The sequence below is a fragment of the Arvicola amphibius genome, chromosome 9 (genome assembly GCF_903992535.2).
Source record: "Arvicola amphibius chromosome 9, mArvAmp1.2, whole genome shotgun sequence".
NCBI classification, from domain to species: Eukaryota; Metazoa; Chordata; class Mammalia; order Rodentia; family Cricetidae; genus Arvicola; species Arvicola amphibius.
The window spans coordinates 124,191,198-124,212,360 of NC_052055.2; the positions used below are offsets into that span (position 1 = coordinate 124,191,198).

Sequence of the window (21,163 nt, forward strand, 5' to 3'; positions counted from 1 at the left end):
GAAACCCGGAGCAGGTTGGTGACAGCTCTGAGGAGTGGCAGGGAGGGACACGCCTTCCAATCTGGGGTGTGAAGAGATTAGGGACTGGACTGGCTACCAAGACAAGGAAGGCATTGAACACAGAAAGAGAAGCTGGTGAAAGAGAGAAAAGGGGCTCAGAGATGAGATGGGAGCAAAAATATTTCTGCTGCAGTCCTGGCTTCGAATCCAGGAAGCACCCCTGGGTGGTCCTAGGACAGGGCAGCCTGAAAATTAAGGCAAGCTAACTTGAGGGTAGCAACCCAGGCAGCCACAGTCAATATTGGTGATCAGGGCAGCTGTGGCTATAAAGGCAGGCAGGGCCGAGGCTGTCAAACCTGTTTGAGACTAACTATAGCTTCCCGTGGAGAGCTCCTCTGGGCCGATGCCTGGTGGTCACTGACCAAGTGGGGAAAAGGGAAGAGTCTGGGACAGAAGGCTTCTCTGAAACCACCTTTCCCAGTCCCTGTGCAGATTCTGAGGGTCAACATGATGGGAATGCACTCAGTCTATATCTTATCTAAGGCCCAAATACTAAGTATCTTCTGCCTTTCTGGGAGGAGAGAGAAATGCCTGCCTTCTCTGGGAAGGAGAAAGCCCCCGAGAGGAAGCTGGGGGAAGCCACTAACTGCTGGCTTCCAGCAACACATGCCCCTCTCACCCCTGCCCTCCAGCCTCTTTCAGCGTCCAGCATGCTTTTCTCCAAATGGAGATCTTTTTTGAACAGACAGTGAGTAGAAAAGAAAAAGGATGTCTGGGCAGTAGAGAAACTCAGCGCAGAGAGGCTGGTATATGGGCAGACATAGTTTAGATTTTTTTTAAAATAGGCAGTAAAGTTAGATAGCAGCTCCAAAATCAAGCCTGTCAGAGTCACTTTTCTTCTTCTCCCTATGTTACTTAGATACCCCAGGACGCCACTCACACTGATCGGTCTGACCTTTGCTTTCGTCTCTGATAGAACAAGCCGATACCCCACCCATCCCAGGATGAGCCACAGTGTTATCCCAGTGCCAGGATAACCCCGTCTCCAAGGCAACCTTTACCAGTGAGAGGAGGGTAAGGGGCCCGGGATGGGGGAAGTCTAAGCATTGACAGGCGTCCAGAGGACCGCCCCGAGCGGCGAGGCCTGGGCTCAGCTTCCTGTTTCCCTGAGTTGGGCCTCTCGCTGGGTCTCTCCCAGCCCACATTCCCAACCTCAGTATCTTTTTCCATATCACACAGGCATGCACACGCGCGCACACACAGAGCAGAGTCCCAGCAAACCAAAAGACAGGCTGGAACTAAAAAGAACTCCCTTACATCCTCCATCCTCAAACCCCATTTCTGCACCTTCGTGGGCAGTTCGCCAGTGTGAAGGTTCCCTGTGGCAGAGTGGGCCACCCTTTTCATTAATGAAGAGAGGAAAACTGAGGCGAGGTCAGAAAATCAAGGGGCTCCCCCCGGGCCTCCCTCCTAACACCCTGCCTTATCCTGGTCCCGGAGGCCTGTCTATGTCCCCGGCCCACTCCCACGACCCTCGAGTCCCTCCCTCTCCTGCCCCCGACCCACTCCCACGACCCTCGAGTCCCTCCCTCTCCTGCCCCCGACCCACTCCCACGACCCTCGAGTCCCCTCTCTCCCTCCCCTGCCCCCGACCCACTCCCACGACCCTCGAGTCCCTTCCTCTCGTGTCCCCGACCCACTCTCACGACCCTCGAGTCCCCTCTCTCCCTCCCCTGCCCCCGACCCACTCCCACGACCCTCGAGTCCCCTCTCTCCCTCTCGTGTCCCCGACCCACTCCCACGATCCTCGAGTCCCTCCCTCCCCGGTCCCCTCCCCAGGCTCAGGGCGGGGCCGGCCGGTGAGTCAGCTGCTCCCTGAGCTAAACGGGAGGGACCCGAGGTGGTTAGAAGCTGGGTGTGGGGTGCACCGAGCCGGTGGGGAGCCGGGTCGGAGCGAAGGAAAGGGTCTGATCGGACTTGGGTTGCGCCGAAGGAACAGCCCTGAGTCCGGAGGAGAGGATCCCCGACTGGTGAGACCCGCCTTCCCTGGTCCCGGCCCCTCCCAGTTCCCCCAGCGACGGCTGCTTCCTGGTCCCCGACGCAACCATGGCCGAAGAACAACCTCAGGTCGAACTGTTCGTGAAGGTAAGAACACCTCTTTCTTTGGCGACCCTCAGAATTTCTGCAAGCCAACCCTCCCCTTTCCTCAGCTCCATCCCTAATGCCCCAACCCCTTTCCTCGCTGACCCCACCCCCATCCCCGGTGCTCTCTGGCTGGATTGCTGGGGGAGGGGGTGACTTGTGAGACAGTAATGAGAGTTCTGGACTCGCCCTGAAAAGTTTGTAGAAGAGGTTTCCAGCAGCCCAAAGAAGACAAAGTGGAGAAAAGGGGGTTTTCAGGAGTGAGAGTGGGCGTGTATGGTGTGGGGTCCAGGGGTCCAGACGACCTAAGGACAGGACCGAGAAAGGGTCAGTGGCCGGGTTTGAGAAGGTCAGAGGAGAATCGGCTAGGACATGTGGCCTTAAGAAAGAAAGAAAGATAGGGCACACACACAGAGAGAGAGAGAGAGAGAGAGAGAGAGAGAGAGAGAGAGAGAGAGAGAGAGAGAGCGAGAGAGAGACGGAAAGGCGCTCTCAAGAAGCAGCACCGTTGGGCTGAGGGAAGCCAGAGAAGGCAGGAAGGACATCAAAGTTTAGTATCGTTACTGATGAAGATGGGGCCGGGAGACCCCTGGATTGGGTGAAAATGCCGGGCTGATGGGTGTGGAAGAAAAAGCACCCCTCCTTCTGTGGGTGTGGTCAAGGAGAAACGGGTCTCGCTTTTGGGTTTGGAAACCAAACCGCTGGCTGCAGCCCTCCTCGCCCACTCGGGCCTGTGCCCTCCAGCACCTGCCCCTCCCGTCCTGGGAGTCTGTCTCCCTGTGTGCGCCTTCTCCCCACCTTCCGCTTCTGGGGCCTCCCTTTTCACTACTTCCCCCCATCTTGTTCATCTTGTCGGTGTGTCCTGCCTATGTGTCGGTGTGTGTTCTGTCTGTTTCTGCTTTTCGCTGGGGTTTCCCTGGCAGCCTTTCCCTCGTTCTTGGCCCGGGGAAGTCAACTGGAGCCTAGGTCCGCCCCTTAGGTGTGGTTCCCACCTCACACTCGCCTCCAGGGGCTATTTTTACTCCTGGGTGTAGTGATGCTGTAGAGATTCTGGCCCTACGGCCTGTGAGGGGACCTGGGAGAACCAGAGAGCGCATGAATTAGGTGGACCAGCAGAGAGGATGAAGGTTTGGGGAACATAAGGGTATCCCCAGCTGCCTCAGCCTCTCTGTATAGGTCCCTGCCCCCACTTCCTTGCCAGGAAGGAAGCTGCAGAGGCCAGAAGACACAGAGATGAATCACCCTCAGTCTATGGGGGAGGTGTCCCCTGGGGGATGAGGTCACCTGCATCCAATTAGAGAGTTGCCCCCTTTGTTAGGCCCTCCATATCTCTCAGGTGAGGTCTAGGTCCTCTTGAGTGCCCGCCCAACTTCCAGAAACAGCTTGGATAGAGGTTCAGTGAATGGGGACCCTGGTTTCCAACACCCCACGCCTCCTCAGCTCTGCTTAGAATCCAGGAGTCAGGATCCTCTATTCAGTTCCAACCCCACCTAGTCCCCCTACTCCTTGCTTTGTGGATTCGGATTCTCAAAGCTTGTCATGGTTTAACTGTTCCTCTCTGCCTCCCACCTGCCCATCACTGGGATGCCATGAGTCTACCTCTGCTGAAAATGTACCCATTGATTCTCCCTAGGTTTGACCTGGGCCCAAAGGGGAAAATAGCTCTGTAAGGGGGTGGCTTGGCCAGTACAGCGCTGTATGGATAGTTAGCGGTGTATGGATAGTTAGCGGTGTATGGATAGTTAGTGGTGTATGGACAGCGGTGTATAGATAGTTAGCGGTGTATGGATAGTTAGTGGTGTATGGATAGTTAGCGGTGTATGGATAGTTAGTGGTGTATGGATAGTTAGCGGTGTATGGATAGTTAGTGTGTATGGATAGCGGTGTATAGATAGCGGTGTATGGATAATGGTGTATGTATGTATAGGTAATGACCTGGGAAGGGTGCCGTGCACCAGGCCTAATGCTGGATGGGGTTTCTTTGCAGGCTGGCAGTGATGGGGCCAAGATTGGGAACTGTCCCTTCTCCCAGAGACTGTTCATGGTGCTCTGGCTCAAGGGCGTGACCTTCAACGTGACCACCGTGGACACCAAGAGGTGGGCCCGCTTCTGTTCCTCTACACATCCCTGTGCCAATGTGCACATGTATGCATGCGCTCACCCACACGAGCCCTTCTGGGACAAATCTAATCCTCCATCGCGATGTCCCTGTTTCTGCTTCTGACCCCCCTTTTCCTCTCTTGATGCCCGGCCCCTTCTCCAGACGGACAGAGACTGTTCAGAAGCTTTGCCCAGGCGGACAGCTCCCGTTCCTGCTGTATGGCACTGAAGTGCACACAGACACCAACAAGATCGAGGAGTTCCTGGAAGCCGTGCTGTGTCCTCCCAGGTACAGTGCTACTTGAGAAGAGGAGACAGGGCTGGGAGGCTTTGGAGAACAAAGGCTGTGGGGAGCAGTCTCCTCCAGAAAGAGCTCACTATCTCCCTCTGCCTTCCAGGTACCCAAAGCTGGCTGCTCTGAACCCTGAGTCCAACACCTCAGGGCTGGACATATTTGCCAAGTTTTCTGCCTACATCAAGAACTCAAACCCGGCACTCAATGACAGTGAGTCTCTCGGGGCAGAGGCTTTGGTCCTAGAAAGAAGACCCTAGAGTTGAGGGGCACCAGGAGTCCCTGGGATTCTGGCTGTCAGGGAGATGGAACAGATGCTCCTGGACATCTTCTGAACCTCTTCTGTGGCTTTACCCCTCAACCTCCCTGCTGCCTCCCTGCTAGGACTTTTGGGGTTAGAGGGGTTCTTGTTTTATGTTTTGAGATCTTATTTATTATCCTTATTTAATATTTATTTATTTATTTATTTATTTATTGTTTTTCGAGACAGGGTTTCTCTGTAACTAGCTGTCTTGGAACTAGTTCTTGTATACCAGGCTGGCCTCGAACTCACAGAAACCCTCCTGCCTCTGCCTCCCTAGTGCTGGGAATAAAGGTATGCATCACCACCACCCAGCAGTTTTATTTATTTTTATGTATGTGAGTATTTCCTGAATGTTTATGTATGTGAGTATTTCCTGAATGTGGACCCATGTGTGCAAAAAAGTGCTCTTAACTAATCTCTCCAGCCCCACAACCAGATTTTTCTTTTCTTTTTTTTTTTATTGTATAAATAATATTCTGTATGTGTGTATGTCTGCAGGCCAGAAGAGGGCACCAGACCTCATTACAGATGGTTGTGAGCCACCATGTGGTTGCTGGAAATTGAACTCAGGACCTTTGGAAGAGCAGGCAATGCTCTTAACCTCTGAGCCATCTCTCCAGCCCCAGATTTTTCTTTTTTTAAAAACTGATACAGGGTTTCTCTGTAGCTTTGGAGCCTGTCCTGGAACTCACTCTGTAGACCAGGCTGGTCTCACACTCACAGAGATCCGCCTGCCTCTGCCTCCCGAGTGGTGCTGGGATTAAAAGCATGGCCCACCACTGCCCAGCTAGAGTTCATTTTTAAAGTGCACCCTCATGCGTGCCGCACACACCACTACATGTGTTGCCAAATTACCAGGCACCCAGACAGTTCTTTTACTATTTTTGCATAACTATTTTGCTTTTTGGTGAAGCTGGGGACTGATTCTGAGAGGGTTCTTCTAAATCTGCTTCCAGATCTGGAAGTGGGGGTGATATCCATTTCCCGGGCTGACAGGAGAAGTACCTGAGACTTTGCTCATAGATTGATTAGTCTAGGAGGTTGAGGTGTGATTTCGGGTATAGAGCTTAACTAGTGTGTGAAACCCTACACTCAATATCTAGCGTTCAGGAGGAAAATTCCAAGCCAGGGGCTGGGGATATTGTACATGCAAGTATGCATCCCTGAGTTTGGATGCCCAGCACCCATGTCAAAATCCAGGCATGATGGGCAACTACGATAATCCCGGTGCTAGGGAGGTAGAGGTAGGAGGAGGTTTGGATGGAGACGGTTCAGCTGGTCTCGTCTAATTGGTAAGCTCTAAGTTCAGGGAGAGACCTTGTATATAATAAAGTGGGAACTGGAAAGATGGCTCACTGGTTAAAAGCTCTCAGTGCTCTTACAGAGGACCAGGGTTTAGTTCCCAGCACCCACATGGTAGCTCAGAGGTATCAGTAATTCCGGTTCCTAGGAATCTGAACACTTTTCTGGCCCCCTCAGGCTCCTGCACACACAAGGTATACATATACTCCACAGGCTCACACGCATGCACAGAAACAAAAATATATAAATAAGTCCTTTAAAAAGTAAGAAAAGATGGCACCGTTGAGGAAAACACTGGATATGGACTTCTGACCTCACACATGCAGACATATGTACACACGCATCTCACACACACAGTTTAATAATAGCACACATGGGGAGCTGGAGAGATGGCTCAGAGGTTAAGAGCATTGCCTGCACTTCCAAAGGTCCTGAGTTCAATTCCCAGCAACCACATGGTGGCTCACAACCATCTGTAAAGGGGTCTGGTGCCCTCTTCTGGCCTGCAGATATACACACAGACAGAATATTGTATACATAATAAATAAATTAAAAAAAATAGCACACATGGTGCTGTTGGTTTCTTTAATCAAATTCAGGGTTTCACGCTAAGCAGGTGCTTTAGGTCTGAGCTAGTTCCTCATGGCTAGACGGCTCTTCTTGGGCAGACTGTCTTCCCCAGTGTTTATGGTTCTAATCATCTTCCCCCTCACACAGATCTAGAGAAGGGGCTCCTGAAAGCCCTGAAGGTTCTAGACAATTACTTGACATCCCCCCTCCCAGAAGAGGTGGATGAGACCAGCGCTGAAGATGAGGGCATCTCTCAGAGGAAGTTCTTGGATGGCAATGAGCTGACCCTGGCCGACTGTAACCTGTTGCCAAAGCTTCACATTGTGCAGGTGGGTGGTCGCTGTGGGAGGAGAGGGTGGGATGGAGCGTACAGGTGAAGACTTTTTAAAATGACCTTTCATTTATTGTAAGTGGGCGGGGCACAAATGGGGTATGGAAGTCACAAGACAATTTGAGGGAGTTGGTTCTCTCCCTCCCCCATGTGGATTCCCAAGACTGAACTTCAGTCACCTGACCTGACTGCAGGTGCCTTTACCGAGTGCAGCAGTCTCAGCCTCCAGGGTGACATCTTTCTGTAGATTGTTATCAATGGTGGACCCTGCCCAGGGTGCCAGCCTACCCCTTGGCAGTTGTTGCCCAATTAAGAGAATCCCATCAGTAATACAAGCCGTGGCTGTGCAGTATCTGATCAGTAGCGACATTCCAGATTTTCTGTGAGTGTCTGTGTGTGTGCGTGAGTGCCTGTGTGTGTCCAGGGTTGCTTCTAAGAAGGCTTTTCCTGCATCTGTATCCCTGCCAAAGCCCAAGTTTAAACAAAGCAGGATTCTCTCGTGTCTACATAGTAACTCTCTGTATAGCCCAGGCCTCCCATTTCCTCCCGAGGAAGACACAAGTTGCCCTTTCCTATGTTTTTGTCATAGCCTTAAAGCTACAGTGTAACTTAGTAAAACAGGCCCATTATCCCTCCCCCATGGACTGACTGATAGTAGCACTAGGCGGTGAGAGAGCTGGGCAAGGTGGCTCATCCCAGTGATCCTCAGCGTTCTCCAGGCTGAGCTGGAAGTCAGCCTTAGCTGCAGAATGAGACCCTGTTTCAAATGGCAATGGTCTCCTCCCTGCTAAAAAAAGGAAGAGAGAGAGAGAGAGAGAGAGAGAGAGAGAGAGAGAGAGAGAGAGAGAGAGGAACCAGATATGTTTGATTAGTTCTTGCCCACAAAAAGGTTGAAATCAAATCGAATATAAAACATTCATATCAAGGTAATAATATATGACCTGAAAAATCAAATAAAATGAAAAAAGACAAAATTCACTACAAAAATAATATTACACTTTGCTAATGAACTTTTCCTCCTTGTGTGTGTGTTAGAAATGGAATCCAGGGCGCTAAGCATATCCCTATCCTATCTGTGTCTGCCCCCCAACACCGTGTGTGTGTATTTAATTATTTGTGAGTGTAGGTGCAGGGAGTTAGATTCAATGTGGGTGCTGGAAATCAAGCTCTGGGCTCGGACATGAGTAGTGGGCGTTCTTCACCACTGAGCCATTGCTTTAGCCTCTCTCTCTCATTACTATTTTTAAAATTTATTTTGGTTTCTTGAGACAGTTAGTTCTGGCTGTCCTGGAACTTGCTATGTTGATCAGGCTGGCCTCAAACACAGAGATCCTCCTGCCTCTGCCTCCCAGTGCTGGGATCAAAGGCGTGCACCACCATGTCTGGCTTCTCTTCTTTTTAATCAAGAGAAGAGTTAAACCACAGAATAGGTTGGTCTGGTAAGGAGCTGGCTATTAATAATTGGGTTTGAGAAAATGAAAAGTTGAGCTGGCCATCTTGGAGATTTCAAATGGCAGGTTAGATAAGAAGCTGGGTGGTGGTGGCGCTTGCCTTTGATCCCAAGAGGCACTGGGCGGTGGTGGCACACACCTTTAGTCCCAGCACTCGGGAGGCCGAGGCAGGCGGACCTCTGTGAGTTCGAGGCCAGCCTGGTCTACAGAGTGAGTTCCAAGACAATCAGGGCTACGCAGATTTCTGTCTTCAGAAAAAAAGAAAGGAAGGAAGGAAGGAAGGAAGGAAGGAAGAAGTCAGTAAGAAAATCTAATGTGGCTGGAGTGATGGCTCAGGAGTTAAGAGCCCTGGCCACTCTTCCTTGGGACCCGGGTTCAGTTCTCAGCACCCACACAGCAGCTAACAACTGTCTGTAATGCACTCCAGAGGATCTGACACCCTCCTTTAGCCTTTACAGACAGTGCACACACATGGCGCACCGCCATATATGTAGGCAAAACACTCATCCACATAAAATAAAAATAAATTTAAAAGATTTAAAGACTCTAGCCACAGCGGTGTGTACCTGTGCTCCCAGCTCTCAGGCTGAGGAGGAAGGCTATGGAGATCGGGCCAGCCTGGGTTACATAGAGAGAACCTGCCTCAAAACAACAGCAACAAAAAATTCATCCCTTAAGAATTGAAGCCAGATGGGAGGAAGAGAAAGACCAACGGCTCCAGGGCAAAGCAAGCGTGTCTTCCCTGGGGCTAACACGCTGACTTCTCTCTAACCCCCAGGTGGTGTGTAAAAAGTACCGAGGCTTCACCATCCCAGAGGCATTCCGTGGAGTTCATCGGTACTTGACCAACGCTTATGCTCGGGAAGAATTCGCCTCCACCTGTCCAGACGACGAGGAGATAGAGCTGGCCTATGAGCAAGTGGCCAAGGCCCTGAAATGAGCAGCTTTTTAAGGCTCCCTCGCCCACTTCTGTGCTCTCCATAGAGGCTCTGGGAGGCTGCCTGATGAACACTCCAGAAGAGCCAGTGTCAGGAAATCCGGGGCACTTGTGTGGGGCTGGGGGAGAAGTGGGGGAAAGCATAGGCTACAAGGGTAAGATTTTTATTGTGGAGTGGGGGTGGGGGGTAAGACAATGTATTTCGGTAATAAAATACAGAACGAAAATCTAGTGTTGTTTTTTTACACAAAGAGGACTTAAAGTGTAGAGGGGAAGGGTAATAATGATCTTATTTAAGCTCGGGGCATCTACCAGGAATTAAGGAGGGGAGTGTTTGTGCAGGGGCTGCCATGTTCTGCATCCGTCCGTTAGAGGGCTGTTTCGTGGTCCATGTCTTGTTTGCAGCCCCGTAGCCAGGGCCAGCCTGATCTGAGTGGGCCTGGGCAGCGCTCATGGGGCGGTGCCGGAGTTCGGGGTGGGGGGGTGGGGGTGGGCTCACAGTCCTGGAGGAATGGGCGCGGCCTAGCAGGGCGGAATGGGCGTGGTCTTGGGAGGTCCCTCCCCGTCCCGCTTAGACAATGCCCCGGAGCCGCCAGACCATTGCGCCCCCGCCCCATCGCCGTCTGTGAGCTCGTCTACCCAGGGAACCCCTCAAAAGCCCAAGCTCCCAGTCTCCTCCGCTTGAAGACTCGGGCTCCCATCTTCATCAACTCTCTCCTCTGGGGGTGGGGCCAAGGCCGAAATCACAGCGCTGCGTGAGTGGAGGTGGCCGCTGGTGAGTCTGGAGAGGGGGCTGTCCCCGAACGGTACGGAGAGGCTGGAGTTTGGGGGTGCTGGGTCGGTGCCTGCACCGGACGGAGTGTGCGAATAGCCTGCACTTGAATGAGGAGCTGGGCGGGGTAGACTTTGGTGGAAGATGGACAGGGGTACCGAGTTCTGAAGCCAGGAGTGGTTCCACGCCCCCCGTTTCCCCGCCCTCCGGATTTTGTTTAAGACCTCTCCCAGTCCTCCGGGACTAAGTCTGGTGTATACTGGGTCGCTCGAAGGGCAACGTGACCAGCCAGGGTGGAGAGGGAGGATGCTTAACTCCTTAGACTCAATTTCTCCTCGTGGTCCCTCTCCTCCTTTCTCCTTTGAGCATTCAGGACTTCCACATCCCAAGCCCCGACTCAATACCCAGCTTTCTTTTCCAGTCCCATAACCTCTGAGGGTCTCGGGCAGGACTTCAAGTCCCTCCTGCTGCGAGCAGCTGAGGGTTAAGGGGGCGGGGCCGCCGCATTTTTGGGGAGTGAGCGCATCCTAGCGGCTGCCAGGAGGGGCGCGGGGCAGGGACCTAGCGGAGCCCCCGAGCAGGGGCAACAGGTGTTTGGGAGATTAAGGATCCAAGTCTTGTTCTCTGGGCGCCTCTTAAAGCAGATCTCAGCTGAAAGGAAGCTGAGCAGGGTCCACAGGGCAAAGAGGCCTGGAGGGGGTGGGGCAGAGTGGGAGGGGCGCCTGGAGAGGGCCGGAGAAAGACCCAGGAGCTTTTAACACTTCCCCTCTTCTCTTCTTTGCATGTCTTTCTCTTCTATCCTCTCCCTTTCTGTCTCTTCTCCCAGACAAGTGAAGTAAAGAGAAAACAGAAATCAGCTTGGCTGGAAGGGGCATCTGTGTGGATGGGATGGGGACGCCGGGGGAGGGGCTGGGTCGCTGTTCCCATGCCCTGATCCGGGGTGTCCCCGAGAGCCTGGCATCCGGGGAGGGCGCGGGGGCTGGTCTTCCGGCTCTGGACCTGGCTAAAGCTCAAAGGGAGCATGGAGTACTAGGAGGTAAACTGAGGCAACGACTAGGGCTGCAGCTGCTTGAACTGCCTCCCGAGGAATCACTGCCACTGGGACCACTGCTTGGTGACACGGCCGTGATCCAAGGAGACACGGCCCTAATCACGCGGCCCTGGAGCCCAGCGCGTAGGCCTGAGGTGAGCGGCAGGGTGCGGGTGTGTTGGAGGACAGGATTACACGCGCGCAGGGTGGGGGTGGCGGTCGTGGGGAGGAGGCTGGATGTCTGGGATTGGCAGGAAATAGGGAATGAGAGTGGCTCAGCCGGCGCTCTCTTCTCCAAGGTTGATGGAGTTCGCCAAGCCCTCCAGGACTTGGGGCTCCGGATTGTGGAGATGGGGGACGAGAACGCGACTCTGGACGGCACCGACGTCCTCTTCACAGGTGAGGCTACAGATGGCCAGCGCCCCTGGGGACTTGGCACAAGGAAGCAGAGTTTGGGAGATTAGGAGATCTCAGGTCTTGATTCCAAACTCACTCTAGCCTTCAAACCTCCGTGTCCTCCCGGATTCAGGCCGGGAGTTTTTCGTAGGGCTCTCCAAGTGGACCAATCACCGAGGAGCTGAGATCGTGGCAGACACGTTCCGGGTGAGGAACCAGAATAGCTTGGGGAGGGAGCGCTGCCAGTGAGCCAGAGGGCTCGATCTGGGCTCCTTACGCACTCCTAAATCCTTCTGCTCTCTCTAGGACTTCGCTGTCTCTACCGTGCCAGTGTCCGGAGCCTCGCACCTGCGCGGCCTCTGCGGCATGGGGGGACCCCGCACTGTCGTGGCTGGAAGCAGCGAGGCTGCCCAAAAGGCTGTCAGGGTGAGGCGGGGCTGGTCTGGTGGCGAAGGCGTGGCCAACAAAGTGGGCGTGACTCAGAGGAGGGGCGGCAGGGAATCTGGCTAGCTCTGGGAATTGCTCTCAGCTCTTGTCCTCACTAAGACGTTTGTCAAACACAAAAGGACACCCTAGTAAACAAGGGGTACGGAAGAGTTGGGGAGGAGCTGCAAAAGTAAATGGTAGCTAAAGTGCCTGAGACCTTGAAACCGACAATGTCTGACACAGCCCGTGTTATATGCTTGAAATCATTATCTCACAAATGTAACCCTTGTCCCAAGCCTCTTCTTTATGTTCGGTCAGCTCTTCTCTTCTCTCTAGGCAATGGCAGTGCTGACTGATCACCCCTACGCCTCTCTGACCCTCCCCGATGACGCGGCTGCTGACTGTCTATTTCTCCGTCCTGGGTTACCTGGTACCACTCCTTTCCTCCTGCACCGTGGAGGTGGGGACCTGCCCAACAGCCAGGAGGTGAGGGAGGGGAAAACTCCACCAACCAGAGAAAGAAGCCTGTCTTTCCCGGTGGAGGAATGCAGGGAGCCTTTCTGCAGAAGCCTGGGTGGGGTCAGTAGAACTGGCCTGAGGGCAGCCTGGCTCTGGTATCAAAACACCTGCGGTGTCCTCCCCACAGGCTCTGCAGAAGCTCTCTGACGTCACCCTGGTGCCAGTATCCTGCTCAGAACTGGAGAAGGCCGGCGCTGGACTCAGTTCCCTCTGTCTGGTGCTCAGCACACGTCCCCACTGCTGAGGGCATGGGCGTGGGGCTCCAACTGGCCAGGAATAGAGCCGTTTAGGGGGTAGAATCAGGTAGCAGAGGATGGGAGGTAGGTAGTGGTGGGGAGAGGCCCCAGGACAAGGGAGGGCTTAGTGTGAAACAAAGAATAGGAGCCATTGGGTGAGTCCTCTTTGTCAGAACCAATAAAAGAAAATTGGCCTTTTAGGTAGGGTTGTGGCTGGTGTCTCACTGGGACAAAGGGATGGGGTGGGGCCGAAACCTGAAGCTGGGGTCAGTGCTGGGGAGGAAGACTCTTTAAAACCCTCCTCTTTGTGTGGCTCACTCCTGGCCCTGCCACAGAGCTCAGGTACAAAGAGGGACAAGAGATTGTTGTGGGGAGTACACCCAGGGCAGAAAAGGGGATTCCACGCATGGGTGGGTCATTTTCTGACTTCACCTAAATGTCCAATGATTCAGACGCTGATGGATTACCTGTCCTCCTTTGTTTGATGAAGAACAGTGTTTTCCAGACACACATTTGTTCATGGACTGTGGCTTTCACAGTGATTCGAAAGGGTTTATCTCCTGATGTCCGGAAACTCATAGTTCCCATTAATTTCTTATAATTTGGCAGATATGTTATGCTGGGATAATTTTCGGGAGTCTGTTCGGATGAGGAAAATCAGGGTGTTTCTAGTGCCTCAAGTTTTGTGCAGGACTGGGTGAGCATTTGGGGTGAGGATTGGAATCCTAGAAAAGGCTACATTTGAGTGAAATCCCAAGGATAAATAATTATCCCAGTGAGGAAGAAGGAAAAGGAATCCAGAAGATGGAATTTACTTCACCGGGATGATGAATATTGTAGGGAGAAAATTGTGGAGAATCTAAGGTGGGCACGTGTGCACAGGAAATGACAGATAAGTCTGGTACACAAAGTGCCGCAGCATGTGGACCCAAAGCCTCGGGAGTGGAGCAGCGGTGGCCACTCGGGAGGGCAGGAGGATGAGACGGGACTGGGGGACACCCACGCAGCAATGACGAAAGTACATTCTAGTGGCGGCAGACATGGAGACAGGTACAGGTTTGACAGTGACAGACGCAAGGCCTGGTGTGGTACATGCCTGCTGTCACTGTAACTCAAGCACTGAAGGTGGACGCAAGGGGATCAGGAGTTCAAAGCCAGCTTCTGCTACAGGAAAGATGAAGAGCTAGGTGTCCCTGTGTGGGAGAGGAGTTGGTGTGCCCTGACTCCCAGTTTCTGGCTTGGGCAACTTGGGTTGGTCACAAGAATGCGGAGGAGGGCCCAGGGGATAGATAGCTTGGGAAATGGCTGAGAGTCAGGTTTGATAGGCCTTGAGCAAAATATGCCTGAGGCCAGCTGGACAGGGTGTACTAGGACTGAGGTCTGGGTTGGAGGGAAGGGGGCTGAGGGTTGGCTAGCTTCCTACAAGAGGAAGTAAGGAGGAGAAAGAAAGAGGCAAACAGAATGGCAGGACGTCTAGAAGAAAGATTGCAGCAACAAAGTAAACCAGGGTTTAGAGAGGGGTGATCTAAGGCCACGTCTGTGAACACTATCATGCTGGCTAGGACATCCCTGGCAGCCTTACAGACAGCAGCTGCAGCTCGTAAGCACAGGGATGGAGTTAGGCAGGGAAATGAGGCCGGATGTATGCCTGAAGTTCAAAATGCTTATTTGGAAAAGAAGACGGAGCAGAGAGGATATCTATTTGGGAGTTAAAACCTAGACAGACAGCTTGATCATCTTTAAATGAAGGAAAGACATTATAGGAGAGATGGGAGTGGCTGAAAAAGCCAAAAAGCTGGCAGACCCACTCCGCAAGTATCCAGACGCAGGCGAGTGCCTCTGTCCATGGTGCCTCCCCCTCCAGCTGAGGAGGTTGTGTAGAGAAGGGAAGCCCCGGATTGGAGGGCGTGGCGAACGAGGGCCTCCTTTTAAACTACAACCGCATAAACAGTGGAGGCATCACCAGGAACCACTGTGGACGTCCGGCGGTGCCTCCCGAGGGCGGAGTGGTCCAGATCAGCATAGTGCAGACTCTGAAGGAGGTAGAGGGGGAAGGCAGATGGTCTCTGCAATCTGACCCCTTAGTTTAGAATCAACCCTCCGCCTCCGTGTGCAGCGGAGAGTGTGTAGCAAGTTTGGGCTCTAACCTCCTGCTTAAACCTCCAGAGTCCTGGGATTCCATGGCTGCTCAACTGCAACCTAGCTAGGCTTCTTTTTTGACCCCCTTTCCTCCGGGATTCTGGCCTGCCGCGTTCCTATCCCCAGGCCCTTACCGGCTCCTGGTCCACGTGGCCTGAGATCTTGGACTCCTGTTCTAAAGGCCGCTGCGGCTCAGCATTTCTGACTGGAGCTGAGTGGGAGAGAGGGACAGAGTTGAAGGGTGAAGAGAAAATGGCCAACTTTGTCTGCTCCCGGCAAGGACTCAGACTCAAGAATTCAGGGTTAGGGATTGCTCGGGTAGGAGAGGGGGGAATGGGGTGCAGTTAATCTCACCAAATGTGGGGAGTGGTCGAGGCAAGGGCGGGGGCGGGGACGAGTGCCTGTAAGGAAGTCCTTGGAGAGTCACCAATCTCGCCCTACTGGTTCCCCGGCCGCAGGCGGCGCCAATGAGAACTCTACAAACTGCAGTCTCGGACCAGCAAAACAACTTAGGCTCCTCCGGAACCTGGTCCCGCCCACTCGCCCGGCTTTCTGCCCTTCTAGTTTGGTTCCCGCAGCCTGGGCCGTCTACACCAGCCTGTAGCCTAGCACCCAAGGGCTGAGCCTCTCGTTTTCTTCAAACCACCGCCAAGCCTCCCGATACTTCTTGTTCTTTGCTTAGGTTAGGGTTCTCTCCCACCTCTTTCTGTCCCCCCCCCCCGCCCTGACTGGTCACACCCTATATTAAGCCAGGCTCCGCCTCCCATGCTCACCTGCGCCGCCACCAGACCAAGCCCGAGGCACCCAGTCCCAGCACCAGCCCAACGCCCAGCAGAGCAATCAGGACCTTGGGATACCCGGAACCTGGGGAGATGCGTGAGGCAGGGAGGGATGCCGAGGTCAGGGGTAAGACCACAGGATCCTACTAGCTCTCCCGCTCTACAAGACTCCCCCCCCCACATTTGGTGCAGGGTGAGTGTCCAAACTAAGTGCCCCTCGGCATCTGGTCCTCGACCTACCGTGGGTAGATCCTGAAATCTTGCAGTCTGCCTTGTCCCCCAACACTTGAAGCACCGTGCGGCTCTCATTCTCTTGGCGCCCTTTGCAGAAAAAGGTGCCAGAATCCCCGGCGCTCAGCAGTAGCTCCAGCCGCTTGATACCAGTGTCCAGGGACCGCAGGCGGCCAGAGAAGTGTGCGTACACATTTGGGGACGAGGCCCACAGGATCGGACGGCGCCCTCTGGACAGGCCCTTGCACTCAGGGAAACTAGGCGCCCAAGCCCAGCGAGTGGGATCTGAGACCCCTATGCAGGAGAGATTCACCCGGTCCCCAGGGCTGCCCTCCAGAGAAACTAGGGAAAGTGGGGGAAGTGGGCGGTTAGGGCTAGTTTACCAGGCTAGATCTCTCTGCCTCTGTCTTTCTCCCCTCCCCCCCCCCCCCCCCCCCCCCCCCCCCCCCGCTCCCACACCTTCTTTCCTCTACTCTGCCCTTCTACCATTCTGGATCTTATACACAGCCCCCTCCACAGGCAACCCTAGCCTGCCTCAGTCTTTCCCGGCCCATCACAGCTCCCCAGGGATGGCCTACCCTCGGGATCCCCCTGGACCTTTGAGAGCAACAGAGGCAGCAGCTGAAGAACCAGGGCCATGTTTAGGATGTGGTAGGCAGAGGCGGGAGTGAATCAGCAGGGAGACCGGAGAGGGAAGCAGAGGGGCAGGGATAGGGCTACTGCTACTGCGAGCAGGGGGCTCAGATAAGAGCAAGCGTGAGGCACTCCGCCAATTCCTGGATCCCTCGAGGAATTCTCACAAACCAACTAGCAGTCTTAAATCTTTCAAAGCTCAGGACCTTTTGCATAGGCTTTAGGCTTTTATTTTCTCAAACTAGCATGACCCCCGAGTACCACAAATTCTGAAGCTCAGCTTCCTGAGTTCAAATCCTGATTTTGCCACATAGTAGCTGGGTGATGTGAACAAGTCACCTCATCAGGAAAATGGAGATAAAAGCATGTGAGAACCAAATAAATACACTGAGGACACCCGAAACAACAGATGACACACGGGAATGCTCAGGGCATGACATTATTATTACATCTGCTCTTATCTTAGTTCCTGTCTCACCTCTGAGTGCCCACAGTGTTCCTCCCTACCCAAGGTGCTCCTCCCAAACCCAGTGGTGTGAGAGCATCCTTTGCATTTTGGTGTGGTCCTTCAGGATCTACAGCCTCAGCCCTGCTTGCCTCTGTGATATCACAGAAACCCTACGTGATGTCACAAGCCTTTATCCCCGGGGCTGAGCATCAGTTGGAAGCAGGATTAGGAATAAATCTACATAAATCCAGTCCCTTTCATCAATTTCTACTTGCATGTTCCTGATCAATGTCCCCCCAGGGACCCAAGTTGACGATCAGCTCGGGCAACAACCCACTGCCCACTTCCTAGAAAGCAGCAGGAGCTGGCACTGTGGCTGTTTAAGTCACAGAGGCTTTTCTGATGCCCTGTAGAGCAGTGGGGCCCTCTGTGGGTCCTAAAACCAAGATCCAAAATGGAGTTGGCCACTAGTGACGCCTGTCCTCTCTCCCATCCCCCTCCCTCATCTCCCGTCCCTACCCAGGCTTGCTTGGACCCTCTCCACCTCTGGTCTTTCTTTCTGGCGAGCTGGGTACAAACAGGGAGGGAGGTACCACAGAGGGCAGAGGCCTGGAAGGGAGGGGCCTTTGGGATTATAAATTCCGAAAAGGCTGCTCAACTCTCAGAACTGGATCCCCGAGAATCCACTGAGAGCTTCTGGGGCTGTGGACATTCTCAGCACCCTCACCATGAAACACCTACTGCTGGTCACCCTGTCTGCCCTGTTCTGCTGCTGGGTCTCAGGTGAGTGCCAGGGGCCCCAGGCCCCACCCCAACCCTACCTGGCTTAGTCTCCCCAGCGCTTCTAGGACCAGATGTCTGAGTAGGATGGGCTCCTTGCTCTATTTGCTTTTCCTTTCTTTCCTCCTTTTCCTCCATTTCTTTTTTTTCCATTTTTTTTATTAAAAATTTACATCTCCCCCCCCCCTCCATTTCTCTGCTTGTTTCTCTTTTGTCAGAGTCACGTGTTGTTAGCAGCAGGAACTCCATTTGTCCCTAGTCTGCCACTCTGCCCTGGGCTGCTACCCACAATTTCCTGAGACTGAGCTGCAACCCCCAGTCCCCTTATGCAGATGTCTAGAGTAAGACTCCAGCTCCTCCTCCTGACTGGCGGGCCCAGAGCCGGCCGCCAGCCCTCAGAACTCCCTAATAGACCAATAGGCTGAGAAAGTCCCACTGTGGACAGTCCCCCAACTGCTTCTCCGCGTCTCCTTCCCCCCCCCCCCGTTACATTGTGATTGGATGTGACTGTCTCTGTGCTTCTTTCCCTTTGAAACTGACTGCTGCTCCCGGCTCAGGGTTGCGGTCTGGATCTTGAGACCTGGAGCTTCTCTGATGTATCAGGGTTTTGTTTTGTTTTGTTTTTGGCTTGCTGGAACCCTGTCTTTGTGGTGGGTTACTCTCAGACCCTAACATTGTAGCCAAAGCTGGCTGTGAAGCTCTGATCTTCCCATCTCTACCTCCTCAATCAATGCTGGGCTCACACAAGTGTCACAGCCGGCTCTTGATCCGTTATTAAGGAGCCAGCTCTTCATTGCCATCTTCTCCTGGTTCACTCTTCCTACCTGCCATGGCACTAGGCCTCTTCTTTCCCACTCCAGTGTGCCCCTTCCTGGACACTCTCTCTGGTCAGCCCTATTCCAACACGTAGATCCCCAGGATCCAGGATACCAGCCATCACTCCCCTCCTGCACTGAGCAGTGTTCTGATAGAAACCCCAGGATCCCACCCCACTCCTCACTGGGGTGTGCGACAATGGCTCCTCTTCGCTTCTTCCTTCCTGCCTTACATTCCTGCGTCCCCCACCAGAGATGCAAAGCCTTCTGGGTGGTTCCAATGACTGCATACAGCCTTCTCAAGACTCAGAAACACTCCCTGGGCTTTCTAGAGAGAAGATGCCAGAACACTTACCTTAAAGTGAGGTTTCCTGGAGGCACACTAGGCTCCTCCATCCGAGCTGAACATTCCTTCATGGAACTTTGCGTGCTCAAACCTGAAGTTGGCCAACACAGGAACCTTGACATGCCACCCTCTGCCCCCACTCTCCATCTTTGTCAGGAGATAAGACAGTCCAGTGATACGCCTTGCAGATACCACCCCTTCTTCCATGGGATGACAGCCAGAACAGTCGTAGATAGGATGCATTCAGGACTGAGCGCCCCAAGCTCCTGCAGAGGTCCAGTCAATCTAAAGCTGGTCACAGGTGGCTTTCCTACAGCCTCAGTTCCATGCCTCCTCTGAGGGCACTGCTGACTCCCACCCCTTGTGGTTTCTTCTACCTCAAGTCCCATCCCCAACCTCTACTCAGTTGCCAAACTTTCCCCGTATCCCAGGCATCCCCAGTCCTGAGTTTTTGTTAGTACAATTGACTCATCCCAAACAGGCTGGGTGGAGGAAGGTATTTAGGGTGTGTGGTTTCCACACAGAGAACAAACGCCTCCGCACAACGCCCACTTGGCACTCACCTGTTCTGTCCTTGTGAATGAAGCAGGTCAGAGACACCAGCTGCTCAGTGGGCAGTCCTCCACCCTCACCCCTAACCATCCCCAGGTGAGGTGACTGAGACAGCCTGTCACCTCAGCCTGACTTCTCATCTCCCCAGCTGACACTAGATGTCACTCCTGCTACAAGGTCCCAGTGCTGGGCTGTGTGGATCGCCAGTCCTGTCGTCTGGAGCCGGGCCACAAGTGCCTGACAACAAACGTGTACCTTGGTAATGTCCCCTTTCCTGGGAGGGAGGGACCAAGTGGGACTGAAGCCCATCCAGGGCTAGGACGGGGAGTTAGCAGCAGGGACAGCATGTGGCCAAGGAAGATTATGTGCCAGGCGCTGACCTGTGTCTACAGATACTGTGTTTGTGAACACTTGTGACCAGTGTCTACACTGTGTTTGTGAACGCTTGTGACCTGTGTCTACAGACACTGTGTTTGTGAACGCTTGTGACCTGTGTCTACAGACACTGTGGTGTTTGTGAACGCTTGTGACGGCCCCATGACATGGGTGCTGGTGCTGGAGGCAGGGTTGTGGCTCACACTCAGAATGAGTAGAATGAAGAGAGAAAAGAAGGGTGGAGCCGAGCAGCTTTGGGAGGAAGAGGAGCCCGTGGACACAGGCAAGCCAGGGGCTACTTCTGATGCCGTCTCTGTTGGCTCTCACCGGTAGGAAAGATGTGGGTTTTCTCTAACCTGCGCTGCGGCACACCGGAGGAGCCCTGTCGAGAGGCTTTCAACCAAACCAACCACAAGCTCGGCCTGAACTACAACACCACCTGCTGTGACCAGGACAACTGCAACAGCCCAGCTCCCAGGCCCACACCTGCGCTGGCTCTGGTCTCCCTCACCTCCTTGGCCGGCGTTGGCCTCTGGCTATTGCACTGAGTCACTCCACGGCTGCATGCTTCCCATCTCTTAGCTGAGTCTTTCTCCCTGTGCCCTTACAACTCCAGCTCTCCAGAATGTTCTCCCCCAACCCCTGGCTCCTTTCTTCTGAAGATCACTCCCCTCTTGTCCCATTTACCTCATGGGACCGTGCCTGGAGTGGTGGTTCCAGCTGCCCTTCTCAGCTGGTACTCTCCGTTTTATACCAAGTCCTTCCCTATTTCCTTGGAGACCCCTCTGTCTCCTTCACGGGCCACTGAAAAGCCCCCTACCTGGATGCACACCGGTGTGACCCTGGGATGAGCTCCGGAAGTGCTACCGTCTGGTCTCCAGTGAGTGATCCCAAAGGACCCGCTAACCTCGCTGCATGAGGTTGATTCATTCAAACCTCTGCTCATCTGTTCCATCTTGAGAAATAAATGTGGGTGTCTGGTAAACTGCGTGTTTATTGTCAGGGGATATACAGGCTAATGGGGCGTGGCGGCTTTCCTTTGTGAGCTCAACAACTGCGCTATAGAGGCAGAAGAATCAGGAGTTCATGACCCTCCTTGGTTAAATAGCAAGTTCAAGGCCAGTATGAGCTGCTTTGATCCTGTCTCGAAAAGCAAGAGGCAAGCGTAGCTCTATACCCTTTTAACCCCAGCACTTGAGAGGCGAAGATCTCTGAGTCTGAGGCCTGTCTGACCTCTACATAGCAAGTCCCAAACCA

At 53.7% G+C, this 21,163-nt stretch overlaps 5 protein-coding genes across 9 annotated transcripts in view; 4 read left to right on the top strand and 1 right to left on the bottom strand.

Annotated features, from left to right (window-relative positions):
- LOC119822487 (H-2 class I histocompatibility antigen, L-D alpha chain-like) overlaps window positions 1-21,163 on the top strand; it is a 741,986-nt gene that overhangs the window by 517,495 nt on the left and 203,328 nt on the right. The gene's annotated exons all lie outside the window — the stretch shown is intronic.
- Clic1 (chloride intracellular channel 1) lies at window positions 1,294-9,600 on the top strand. 2 transcript variants are annotated; one of them, XM_038341894.1, is made up of 7 exons: window positions 1,294-1,434; window positions 1,994-2,145; window positions 4,130-4,239; window positions 4,406-4,531; window positions 4,641-4,747; window positions 6,858-7,039; window positions 9,271-9,600. In XM_038341894.1, the coding sequence occupies exons 2-7, from the start codon at window positions 2,107-2,109 to the stop codon at window positions 9,430-9,432; spliced, it is 726 nt and encodes a 241-aa protein (XP_038197822.1). In that variant the 5' UTR covers window positions 1,294-1,434; window positions 1,994-2,106; the 3' UTR covers window positions 9,433-9,600. The 2 variants fall into 2 exon arrangements, with proteins under 2 accessions (XP_038197822.1, XP_038197821.1); XM_038341893.1 differs by lacking the exon at window positions 1,294-1,434 and having other exon boundaries at window positions 1,893-2,145.
- Window positions 10,018-13,008, top strand: Ddah2 (dimethylarginine dimethylaminohydrolase 2). Its single transcript, XM_038341883.1, has 7 exons — window positions 10,018-10,204; window positions 11,028-11,386; window positions 11,531-11,630; window positions 11,761-11,834; window positions 11,934-12,053; window positions 12,390-12,539; window positions 12,700-13,008. Exons 2-7 carry the CDS (start codon window positions 11,090-11,092, stop codon window positions 12,814-12,816), a joined length of 858 nt encoding a protein of 285 aa, XP_038197811.1. The 5' UTR covers window positions 10,018-10,204; window positions 11,028-11,089; the 3' UTR covers window positions 12,817-13,008.
- Window positions 14,737-16,607, bottom strand: Mpig6b (megakaryocyte and platelet inhibitory receptor G6b). Of its 4 annotated transcripts, XM_038341904.1 has the most exons (6): window positions 16,536-16,607; window positions 15,967-16,299; window positions 15,721-15,811; window positions 15,302-15,348; window positions 15,082-15,158; window positions 14,737-14,841 (listed from the first exon to the last, which is right to left on the bottom strand). In XM_038341904.1, exons 1-6 carry the CDS (start codon window positions 16,594-16,596, stop codon window positions 14,737-14,739), a joined length of 714 nt encoding a protein of 237 aa, XP_038197832.1. In that variant the 5' UTR covers window positions 16,597-16,607. The 4 variants fall into 4 exon arrangements, with proteins under 4 accessions (XP_038197832.1, XP_038197834.1, XP_038197836.1 ...); XM_038341906.1 differs by lacking the exon at window positions 15,302-15,348 and having other exon boundaries at window positions 15,082-15,178; window positions 15,718-15,811; XM_038341908.1 differs by lacking the exons at window positions 15,302-15,348; window positions 15,721-15,811.
- Window positions 17,767-20,454, top strand: Ly6g6c (lymphocyte antigen 6 family member G6C). The gene is made up of 3 exons (XM_038341919.1): window positions 17,767-17,821; window positions 19,680-19,790; window positions 20,240-20,454. Exons 1-3 carry the CDS (start codon window positions 17,767-17,769, stop codon window positions 20,452-20,454), a joined length of 381 nt encoding a protein of 126 aa, XP_038197847.1.